Genomic DNA, 11,968 nt, shown 5'->3' with positions numbered 1-11,968 from the left:
AGCAGGTCATACGTTAGACTTAGTAATTACTAAAGGACTAAAAGTTGATATAAAGCAGGTCATTGATATTGGTCTATCAGACCATTTTCTTCTACTCTTTAATATAGAAATAATGATAGAAAACACTCATGAGAAGCATATTGTTAAAAAACGCTTCTTTGACTCATCAGCAGCTTTAAAACTTTCAAACATTCTAACCAATCAGTCCGTTTATAGTGCCAACTATAATAGCAAGGAGAATGTAAATAGTAAGGTGGAAAGATTTAATACTAAAGTGAGGGCTGCTGTTGACTTAGTTGCACCTGAAAAGACAGTTAAAAAATCTTCTAGCATTGTTATACCATGGAAGACCCAAAGAGTGTCTGATTTAAAGAGAACATGCCGTAGAGCTGAGCGTAAATGGAGGAAAACTAAGCTAACTATTGACTATGAAATATTAAAAGTTAAAATAACAGAATACAATAACACAGTCCGTCTTGAGAGGTGCTGCTATTTCTCTAAGCTTATAAATAACAATGCTAGTAATCCCAGAGTCTTATTTTCGACAATTGATCATCTGTTAAACCCAGGTAACTCAAAGGAATGCCTCCTAAGTACTTCCAGTAAAACCTGTGAGGCTATCGCTGTATTTTTCAATCAAAAAATTAATGATATTAGAAATAACATAGTATATCTCCCCAACACTAAGGATCCTCCTAAACCCCAGTACCCCATAATAAACAAATTAAAGTCTTTCACTAGGATAGATTTACCTGATTTACATAAAATAATTTCTCAAATGAAACCCTCCACCTGTGCCCTTGACCCAATACCAACAAATTTTTTCAAAGAAGTATCGGGCGTGCTTAGTGATAATGTTCTTGACATAGTAAATTCGTCATTAGATAAGGGGGGTCTTCCCAGACTGTCTTAAGACTGCGGTAGTTAAACCCCTACTTAAGAAAAATAATCTCGATCCCTCTGCTCTTGAAAATTATAGACCCATCTCTAACCTGCCTTTCTTAAGTAAAATTCTAGAGAAGGCAGTCATTATACAGTTAAATGAGCACCTCAATAAACATGCTATTCTTGATAAATTTCAGTCAGGTTTTAGAACAAATCACAGCACAGAAACTGCACTCGTTAAAGTAGTAAATGACTTGCAGGTAAATGCAGACAGAGGCCATTTATCTGTTCTCATCCTCTTAGATCTGAGTGCCGCATTTGACACCATTGATCATAATATTCTTAAGAATCGCCTTAGTCAATGGGTGGGCCTCTCTGGCAGTGTCTTAAATTGGATTGAATCCTACCTGGCAGGGAGAAAATTCTTTGTTAGTTGTGGTAATTATAATTCAAAGACACATGATATCCTATATGGTGTTCCACAAGGCTCTATCCTGGGTCCACTGCTCTTCTCAATCTACATGCTTCCATTAGGTCAGATTATCTCAGGGCACAACGTGAGCTACCACAGCTATGCTGATGACACACAGCTGTATTTATCAATAGCACCTGATGACCCCAAATCTTTTGATTCGCTAACACAATGTCTAACTTGTATCTCAGAATGGATGAATAGTAACTTTCTCAAATTAAATAAAGAAAAAACCGAAATCTTAGTGATTGGCAATAATGGATACAATGAGGCTATTAGAAATAAACTGGATGCATTAGGATTAAAAGTCAAATCGGAGGTAAAAAGCTTAGGGGTAACCGTTGATTGTAATCTGAATTTTAAATCGCATATTAATCAGATCACTAGGACAGCATTTTTTCACCTAAGAAACATAGCAAAAGTTAGACCTCATATCATCGAAAGATGCAGAGAAATTAGTTCATGCGTTTGTTTTCAGTCGGCTAGATTACTGTAACGCACTCCTCTCAGGACTACCCAAAAAAGACATCAATCGTTTGCAACTAGTGCAGAATGCAGCTGCTAGAATCCTTACCAGGAAAAGAAAATCCGAACACATTTCTCCAGTTTTGATGTCACTACACTGGTTACCTGTGTCATTCAGAATTGACTTTAAAATTCTGCTTATCTATAATAATAAAAGGCAAAGCCCTCACTGACTGACTGACTGACTGACTCATCACTAATTCTCCAACTTCCCGTGTAGGTGGAAGGCTGAAATTTGGCAGGCTCATTCCTTATAGCTTACTTACAAAAGTTAGGCAGGTTTCATTTCAAAATTATACGCGTAATGGTCATAACTGGAACCTCTTTTTTGTCCATATACTGCAATGGAAGGCAGCAAGATGGCCGTAGGAGACTGAGTTGCGTGTCGCGTCATCACGCCTCCCACGTAATCACGTGAACTGACTGTGAACTCAGTACGTAGAAAAGAAGGAGGAGCCCCAAAGAGCGCTGAAGAAAACACTCATTACACAATTGACAAGGCAGCGAAACAATAAGAAGCGAGTGAGTGACGCATACAAGCATCTTCATAAGACACGAGGTATAAAAAAGCACGGTGTAAACCGTAAGTCTAAATTTACTTTATAGAAACGCTCCCGCTGCCGTTTGCAATACCATATTCGCGAGATACAAGTTTAATGAGAAGACACGAGGTATAAAAAAGCACGGTATAAACCTAACCTTAAATTAACTTTATAGAAACGCTCCCGCTGCCGTTTGCAATGCCATATTCGCGAGATACAAGTTTAATGAGAAGACACGAGGTATAAACGACAGTTTGCATCACTTTGTAACAGAGTTAAAATTGCTGTAGCGAGAAACTTTTAACTGCCGGGTCTTAGCTAACATTAAATAAACCCGTGGACATCGCAACATCACACAAGAGAGCGGCTCACGTGAAGTGACTGAACGCAGCAGGAGTGATCACTTCCATGAATCAAACCTGTTCAAAAAACACATTACACAATTGATAAAGTAGGAAAAGAATATGAAACAAAGCACGGTATAAACCGTAACTTCAAATTAAGTTTATAGAAACGCTGCCGTTTGCAATACCATATTCGCCCCTGCGAAGCGCAGTGATTTTGCTATATATATTAAACTATTTCAACCATTGTTTGATCTGCTTCTCGCAACTGAAAGAGGGCACCGTGGCAGAAGTTAGCCGACTTCCTCACCAACCACAAGCGTTACCTGGTAGGTAACCACCCATACAATCAGATTGTGAATCAGACTACGAATGCCTGCAATGTAATTACCCCGATCTACATGCTGTCAAATGAACGAACCACACGCCGTAGCACAACGTTAGGGGCTTCGCCTCTACGTCCGAGGATCGATTCCAGTAAGGGAGTGCAGTGACTGTGTACTCCTAATGAGCCCACAATTACGGCGAAACATGTGTCGCATACTATGCATCTTCAAAGCACGGTGTAAACAGTAAGTTTAAATTGAGTTTATAGAAACGCTCCCGCTGCCGTTTGCAATACCATATTAGATGACTTTGTAACAGAGTTAAAATTGCTGGAGCGATAAATTTTTAACTGCCGGGTCATGTCGCGTGTTCTTGGGTAGGTACACCAAAAAATGTATACATTTATGCATGTAATGGGCAAACAAAAAATGTACTATACCCGAAAGCACTACAGTAGTACTCAATGTATCTTTACTTCTTAATGTTAATGTTTTACTGTTTAATAATTTATACGCTTCTTATATGTTATTCAGATTCTTTTATCAAAATACCAGTAACAGCGCACTGCACGATAACGTGGAGTGAATATACTTGACATGACCATTCATAGTATTTATCCTCTTTCTCTGTACGTTTACCATTCGTTTGCTCAGAGGTTGATGACCTTGCTGCTTAATGAGCAGCTCTTCACCCTAGCGTCCCGCTGCTTCTCTTCTTTCGTCGGCATCTTTTCCCGTTAAAACTGATTTTTTTTAAAACTTAGTATGTTTTCTTTAATTTTTCAGTTAAGCTGGCACTTAAGTCTTCAATCTGCCTCAAGAATGATTAGCGGAGGTGGTAGACAATGAAAACGTCAGCCGTACGCATCCGCCACGCACGCACTGGTGCGCGCAGCTGTGAGTTGACTCTACAATAAAATAAAATAAAGATAAAAAGAGCAATAACTTGCAGCACCGCTATTCAATTACACTTGCCTAACGCCTCTCCTAAGGGGAAATACTGTGGGATCTGGGCATCCGTCAAAGCAGCAATCACAAGCCCGATTAGAAAGCGGGAAGCTGTGATTTGTCCTCTCCCTCCCATGTAACAATCGCAGCCCGTGTTGCAACGCACTATGTATGTATATGTATATATGTGTATGTGTGTGTATATGTATGTGTATATATATATATATTTGTTCATATGTGTGGGAAAGCGAATAGTAGACGTGACGTAGTATATGTGTACCAAATTTCAAGTCAATAGGTGAAACGGTTTGCGAGCTACAGGTGATTTAAAATCCTGGACAGACAAACGAATAGCCACGGTAGCGTATTATAGAAGAACATTTTACTGTTTAATAATTTATATTTATATGCAATGTGCTTCTTATATATTACTTCATATTCTCATATGATAATGATGTTAATGTTGTTTATATTGATTTCTATGTTATTGTAAGTGCCCTTTATTTGTGGAAAAATAAATTTGGCAATTAAACTTATTTTATACATACATTTTATTTTTTTCTCTTGCACTCAGTGAGCGAATCCACTGGGTAATCAGCTATATATATATATATATATATATATATATATATATATATATAGATAGATAGATAGATATGTATGTATGTGTATATATATATATATAGATAGATAGATATATGTGTATGTATGTAGATAGATATGTATGTATATGTATATATGTGTATATATATGTAGATATACAAATAAGTATATGTATATATGTGTATATATATGTAGATATACAAATATGTATATGTATATATGTGTCTGTATGTGTATATATATGTTGATATATGTATATATATATATGTGGATGTGTATATGTATATATATATATATGTATATATGTTTATGTATATATATGTTTACATAACCTCTTTAACACACTACTTCTCCGCTGCGAAGCACGGGTATTTTGCTAGTGGTTTATAAAGCTTTAAATAATCTCGCCCCGGCTTATATATCAGAATGTCTGACACCTTATATTCCAAATCGTAACCTCAGATCCTCAACTGAGTGTCTCCTTAGAATTCCAAGAGCAAAACTTAAAAGAAGTGGTGAGGCGGCCTTCTGCTGTTATGCACCTAAAATCTGGAATAGCCTGCCAGTAGGAATTCGCCAGGCTAATACAGTGGAGCACTTTAAAAAACTACTGAAAACACATTATTTTAACATGGCCTTCTCATAACTTCACTGTAATTTAATCCTGATACTCTGTATATCTAATTCATTATAATAACTATTCATTCAAAATCTGTACTAACCCCTACTCTCTCTTCTTTTTCCTTTTCCGGTGTCCTGTTGGTGGTGGCGTGCGCCACCACCATCTACCCAAAGCACCATGATGTTCCAACAATGATGGATGGATTAAAAGCCAGAAGTCTGTATGACCATCAGCATCAAGTGACTCCGTGAAAAGCCCGAACTACAAAGAGGACTATTTCATTTATGTTAGGTAGAATGCCCAAAGGGGACTGGACGGTCTCGTGGCCTGGAACCCCTACAGATTTTATTTTTTTCTCCAGCCTTCTGGAGTTTTTTTTTTTGTTTTTTCTGTCCACCCTGGCCATCGGACCTTACTCCTTTCTATGTTAATTAATGTTGTCTTATTTTAATTTCTTATTTTGTCTTTTATTTTTCTTCTCTTCATTATGTAAAGCACTTTGAGCTACTTTTTGTATGAAAATGTGCTATATAAATAAATGTTGTTGTTGTTGTTGTATTACACCATATTAAACAAATAAAATTTTGAAAAAAAAACACAAACATAATTAATAGCACAATACAAAATAAACAAACTCTTTCAAACAATGACGCAGAGCATAATCATGCAGACAATTAACTTAGCATGAAGGAGGAATTTGGAGAATGTGACTTAGTTTGTGTATTTCTGTTCTGTGTCCATTCTATTGCTGTGAATGCTGCCTCTCACAAAGCTCAAAAATGGGTGCAGACCTCAGGAGAACCACAAAAAAAAGCCAGAATTGCTTAACACGTCTGGGTTCACTGGGTAAGCCTAACTGCAGGCACCCTGGTCCCTAACTTTTTGAAGACTGTTATTCCAGTCTTCAACTGTCTAGTTTTGGTGAGCCTGTGCCCACTGCAGCCTCAGCTTTCTGTTTTTGGCTGACACAAATGGAAACCAACATGGTCTTCTGCTGTTGTAGCCCATCCTTCTCAAGGTTCGATGTGTTGTGCATTTAGAAATGATTTTCTACTGACCATACTTGTACACAGTGGTTTTCAAAGTTACCGTAGCTTTCCTGTCAGTTTGAACCATCCTGGCCGTTCTCCTCTGACCTCTGTCATCAATAAAGAGTTTTTTTTTGTTTTCACATCATTCTGAGTAAATTCTAGAGATGGTTGTATGTGAAAATCCCATGAGATCAGCAGTTACAGAAATACTCAAACCAGCCCGTCTGGTACCAACAATCATGCTGTGGTCAAAGTCACTGAGATCACATTTTTTCCCCATTCTGGTATTTGATGTAAACGTTGTGCTACTACCCCATGATAGGCTGATTAGATAATTGCCTGGATAAGCATGTATACAGGTGTCTGTAATAATTTTTCAGTGAGTATATCCATCCATCCATCCATTTTCTAACCCGCTGAATCCGAACACAGGGTCACGGGGGTCTGCTGGAGCCAATCCCAGCCAACACAGGGCACAAGGCAGGAAGCAATCCCGGGCAGGGTGCCAACCCACTGCAGTCAGTGAGTATATGTTTAGACAAAAGGAATAAAGACCAATAGTTTCATTCCTTAATATAGAAGTAGCTTTGTCCATGTTTAACTGTGTGCACAATGCGATGCATCCCATTACTGCCATAATAAATTTTGTTTTCCTAGTGACTTGAAATAGAACACTGAATAAATGAGTTTTTGCCTAAGTATATTTCACATATAAAATTTCATTTTTTGTTGCAACCTCTTTCCACCTTCTAGCTAGAAAATCCTTTAAAGTCTTACTGTAGCTCATTAAGAAAGACATTGATGCCCTGAAAGGATCCAAAAAGGAGCCATGCGACTAATATGCTGCCTGCTTTAAAAGGAGCTTAATTACAATGAAAGGCTGAATAGAAACATGCATGAATAAGGACAAGGGGCGACCTAATAGAGGTCTTCAAATTTCTGAAGGGTAACTCAGAGTTATCTTCTTATGACGACTATAAACTTCATAAAAGAAGTATGGGATGAAATAGTACATTGCACACAGTAAGACAACAGAACCTTTTCATTGAAAGTATCATTAACCTCTGTGATATGTGGCCGGCCATTCATCCCAGCCAATACCCCCAGGCCACCAGGTGGAGCACTCTCTGCAGCATGGAGATGCCAGCAGGGAATTCTGGACAATGCAGTTTTTAACCCCAAACCCTGCTGGATGCCGTGGGGGCCGCTAGGGGCCGCTGCAGGGAGGAACAAGGATCATTTGCCCTACGCCCCGGAAGTACATTCAAGTCACATGGACAGGAGGAATGACGTGCTTCCGGGGTGAAGAAGAAAGGATTTTTATCTAACCCGGAAGTGTTCCTGATCACGTGGACAGAGAGGGTGAAACACTTCCGGGTCAAGTACTATAAAAAGGAATGTGAAACACCAGAGCGTTGAGCTGAGCTGGGTGGAAGGGTGGCAACGCGTCTGGGAGTGGAGGATTGTATTGATTGTTTATTATTGATTATTATGAGTATTGTAGAGTGTAGGTGCTTTGTGCACTTTAATATTGTCCGAATAAATAATTATTGGACTTTTACTTGGTGTCTGAAGAGTGGTCAGAGGGTTCAAGGGGTCGAGAGGACCGAAAACTGTCACACATCTTAATCTCTGAAACTAAGGGGTTTTTAGAACTAGTTATGTTACCACTTGTTTTTTGTTTCTTCCAGCAACTTGTAAGTTCCAGGTTTTTTTGTTACCAAATTGCATCGTATGAAGGAAAATTATAATCATTTTCAGTATTCCAGTTAGGGAAATGGCTGCTGGTGGAGTTATGAAATCTGTGTTTAAAGAGTGCCTATGCAGACGGAAGTCAGAAGGGAGGTCATGGGCCACCAGATCTCTGAAGAGAATACTCCAGATCTTTCAAAGCGTGGACTTGCCCCTAGACTTATGGGAATCATGCAAGAAGTAACTGCAAGGTTTAAAGGCCACCTTCTACCCATGGTCTTTGAGCTAGGAGTTAACGAGGTGAGTTAATGACTGGCAGTGTGACAGTGTGGCAAATCAGAGAAGAAAGAAGGAAAATGGAGAGAGGTAAGTGTGCAGAGCCATGTGGTGTCCGAACCAATGTGTTTGAAGATGATGAATGATGATTACCACCATTCATCCATCCATCCATCCATCTTTGTAATCTGCTTATCCAGGGTAGGGCAGCTGGAGCCTATTTCAACCATCATTGGGCACATGACACGAACAAAACCTGGATGGGGTGCTAATCCATCACAGGTTGAACACACATACGCACTCACTATGGCCAATTTATCAACATCAATCCATCTATTTTGCCTGTTTTTGAACTGTGAATGGAAACCGGGCAGAACATGTAAACTCCATGCAGAGCTGCACACCATCTTAGTAAAACATTTCAAAATATCAGACATGTAATTATTGAGCACAAGAGTTCCAGTAGATATGATTCTGAAAAATATTTTATTCAATTAAGCCATTCCCTCACAGAACTAAAATTTACCGCCTTTGAAATTGTTAAACCACACCCAAGGGATGGAGATTACAACAAGAAGTTGTTAAGGAGGGAGACTTTTGTATTTATAGACTCAAAGCCCTTAAAGATAAGGGGCTTAATGAGATCTATGACTACTCTTGTTTTAATAAGTGCTGTTAAATGTCTTTAAAAATCCCCCTTGACCATCTTAAACTTCCACATCAGTTGGTTCCTGAATTCAGTTCACTTTGCCTCCGAGGCTTTTAGTGTCTTTATTAGTATAAGGTATATGGGTTTTTAGTCTGCTGAATTCTTTGCTGTATATTTCTTTATTTTTATTTTTAGTTTATCTGGTATTCTGGGAAATTCTTTTTCTATGATTATTATACAGTATATGTAATATATGTCTACTATTGAATATAGATAGTCATTGAGGTAAGGTAGGCTTTTTCCATTTCAAAAAATTGAAAAACTTAGACTTCGTTCCCTGCTGCACCCAGGGATGCGCTGGGTAGCACCTTTGACTCTCTGTTGGTCCTGCTCCATTGCCATGATCATTGCCTCATCCCAGGTCAAGCCCATTACATTCAGGCCATTTAATACTGCCCTTTTCCATTTCATTATTGAGTATCTTCTTTTGCTTTTTCCTCCTTTTGGAACCCATTCTAATGTAGTCTTAGTGTTTCTTCATTCTCTTCATTCTGGCATTCTCAAGATGTAACCCAGCATTCTTAGTTATCTATCTTTTACCCTACCCATTAGACACCGTTGTTATGTTCTTTGCAATATAGAGTTACTGTCTCACCAGGTGACTCCCATCAACCTACATAAACATCCCTACTGGACCACATTTACTTTATAAGCAACTAGCTGAAATACCCAGTGTTGCCCAATAGGAAAATAAAGTGTTTTTTTTTAAGTGTTTGAGAAAAATATAATTTAAAAAACCCTACAACTTTAAAAATAAAAATAAATTAACAAACAATGAAGACCCACTAATGTGCTTGTCTTGCGGTCGTGTATGTACAGTATGTTATCATCCAGTTGACGCTCGGGACCGGCCAACTCTATTTAATTTCGAAAGCAACAGGGCCATGGTGCTGCTCAAACATAAAGAATGCTGGAAGTCACCTCCAGTTCACCCTCTAGTGGTCGTTCCGAGTGTCAACTGGATGATAACATGCATAAAAGACTGCAAGATCACCCCCCACCCTACCGAGAAGGGGGTGAATTAGGGCTGATTTCACCCTACGGTATTTTTAGTCAACCAATGAGAAACATGTGTACCAAGTTTCATGAAAATCGCTCCAGCCATTCGGAAGTGATGCTGGAACATACATACATACACACATTGACTTTTATATACTGTATATAGATGTGTCTGGATAACCACCAGGTTCCACTAACATAAATTGCTATGGGTACGACTTAGGAATTAAATTACTGTAGCTTGCTTATGAGGCTAAGTTGTGTTGATGACCAGATTTTGTGCAGTTATCGGAATATTGAAACTGCCTTATTCAAACTACAGTTGATGTCTGGCTGCACTTCTGCTTTGCTACAGATGTTGCTCCCCACATACCATTCTGCCTCCTCCACCATCTCTTGCTTCACATGCATATTTGTAGCACCTCTTTAATCCACTGACATCACTTTGATCTTCCCCATCTCACTCCTAAGTCCACTTTTACATCTGATAAGTGATCCATCATTTCCTGCAGGGATTTTGGTGACTCTCTGATTAAGGCGATATCATCTGCAAAGTTAAGGTCAAGCAGTTGTCTTTTTCTTACAAAGGTGTGAATTTATGGCCCTTTTCATCTCAAAGTCAATGGTGAGAGAATCCAGCTTATGTTACTATGATATGAAACATCCATCCATCCATCCATTTTCCAACCCGCTGAATCTGAACACAGGGTCACGGGGGTCTGCTGGAGCCAATCCCAGCCAACACAGGGCACAAGGCAGGAACCAATCCCGGGCAGGGTGCCAACCCACCGCAGGACACACACAAACACACCCACACACCAAGCACACACTAGGGCCAATTTAGATTCGCCAATCCACCTAACCTGCATGTCTTTGGACTGTGGGAGGAAACCGGAGAGCCCGGACGAAACCCACGCAGACACAAGGAGAACATGCAAACTCCACGCAGGGAGGACCCGGGAAGCGAACCCAGGTCCCCAGGTCTTCCAACTGCGAGGCAGCAGCGCTACCCACTGTGGATATGAAACATCATTGTAATAATAATAATACAGTAACTCTTTGCATTTATATAGCACTTTTCTCACTACTCAAAGCGCTCAGCAATTGCAGGTTAAGGGCCTTACTTAAGGGCCCAACAGAGCAGAGTCCCTTTTGGAATTTACAGGATTCAAACTGGCAACCTTCCGATTGCCAGTGCAGATCCCTAGCCTCAGAGCCACCACTCCACCTGAACTGTATACAATATTCCAAGATTAATCTCAACCTGGGCTAGGAGAAATTCCATAATTTGGGGTGAAATTTAGATACATCATCATCAATGCTTGAAGCAGGCTGGTACTCTATATCAATACTTCTGTGTTTGCTGTTTAGAATCACAGAAGTTTTACTTCCATACTGGCACTTTTCCCAGCCTTCCAGTACTATTATGCCAGACATGCTGTCCTGCCCTCCTCACTAGTGACTAAAAGTGTAGTCCTTCATTGCCAGGTAAGGTCATCCATGATATGTTATCCTAGCTACAAAACAGCAACAATAAAATAGGAGCAGAGGAAGAAGAAAAAGCACCATTTCAAAATCAAAGTGACTTACCATAGTGGTAAGTCAGTAGCATCAGCAGTCTCAGCTCCCATAAGCACTTTTTGCAAAGAGCCTGTGGATATAGTAAGTGATGACAACAATATCAGTGCTGATGAACAGCTAGATTGTTGTGCAAAGAAGCAAATGTTGCATTTTTGCTCACACAACGAATAAACAGCTGTTTCATTTAAATAATTGTAATTTCTGCACCTTCATTAAAGAAAAATATGTTGTGAGTATTAGAAGTAATCTCTCAGTATCCTTTACTCAAAAGTCAAAGTCAAGTCAAAGTCAAAGTGAACTTTATTGTCATCTCAACCATATACAAGTATACAGATAGACAAAATTGCGAAGCTCAGGGTCCACAGTGTAGCAACATGATGTGCAAATAATAAATTAAAAATAGAATTAAAATT

General features: G+C 39.1%; 1 protein-coding gene across 1 annotated transcript; it reads left to right on the top strand.

Moving 5' to 3' along the window:
• Positions 1–1,403: 1,403 nt before the first annotated feature.
• LOC127529446 (uncharacterized) lies at positions 1,404–2,055 on the top strand (the record flags this gene model as incomplete). Its single annotated transcript, XM_051933028.1, is given in 2 exon segments — positions 1,404–1,786; positions 1,788–2,055. Coding segments are annotated over 2 exon segments (651 nt in total), but the record flags the coding sequence as incomplete, so codon positions are not given.
• Between the last annotated feature and the right edge of the window lie 9,913 nt (positions 2,056–11,968).

This window comes from Erpetoichthys calabaricus, chromosome 10 (genome assembly GCF_900747795.2).
Source record: "Erpetoichthys calabaricus chromosome 10, fErpCal1.3, whole genome shotgun sequence".
In the NCBI taxonomy this organism is placed as follows: Eukaryota; Metazoa; Chordata; class Cladistia; order Polypteriformes; family Polypteridae; genus Erpetoichthys; species Erpetoichthys calabaricus.
Note: the sequence above shows the minus strand (reverse complement) of the source record. Positions and strands in the feature narration are given on the sequence as shown.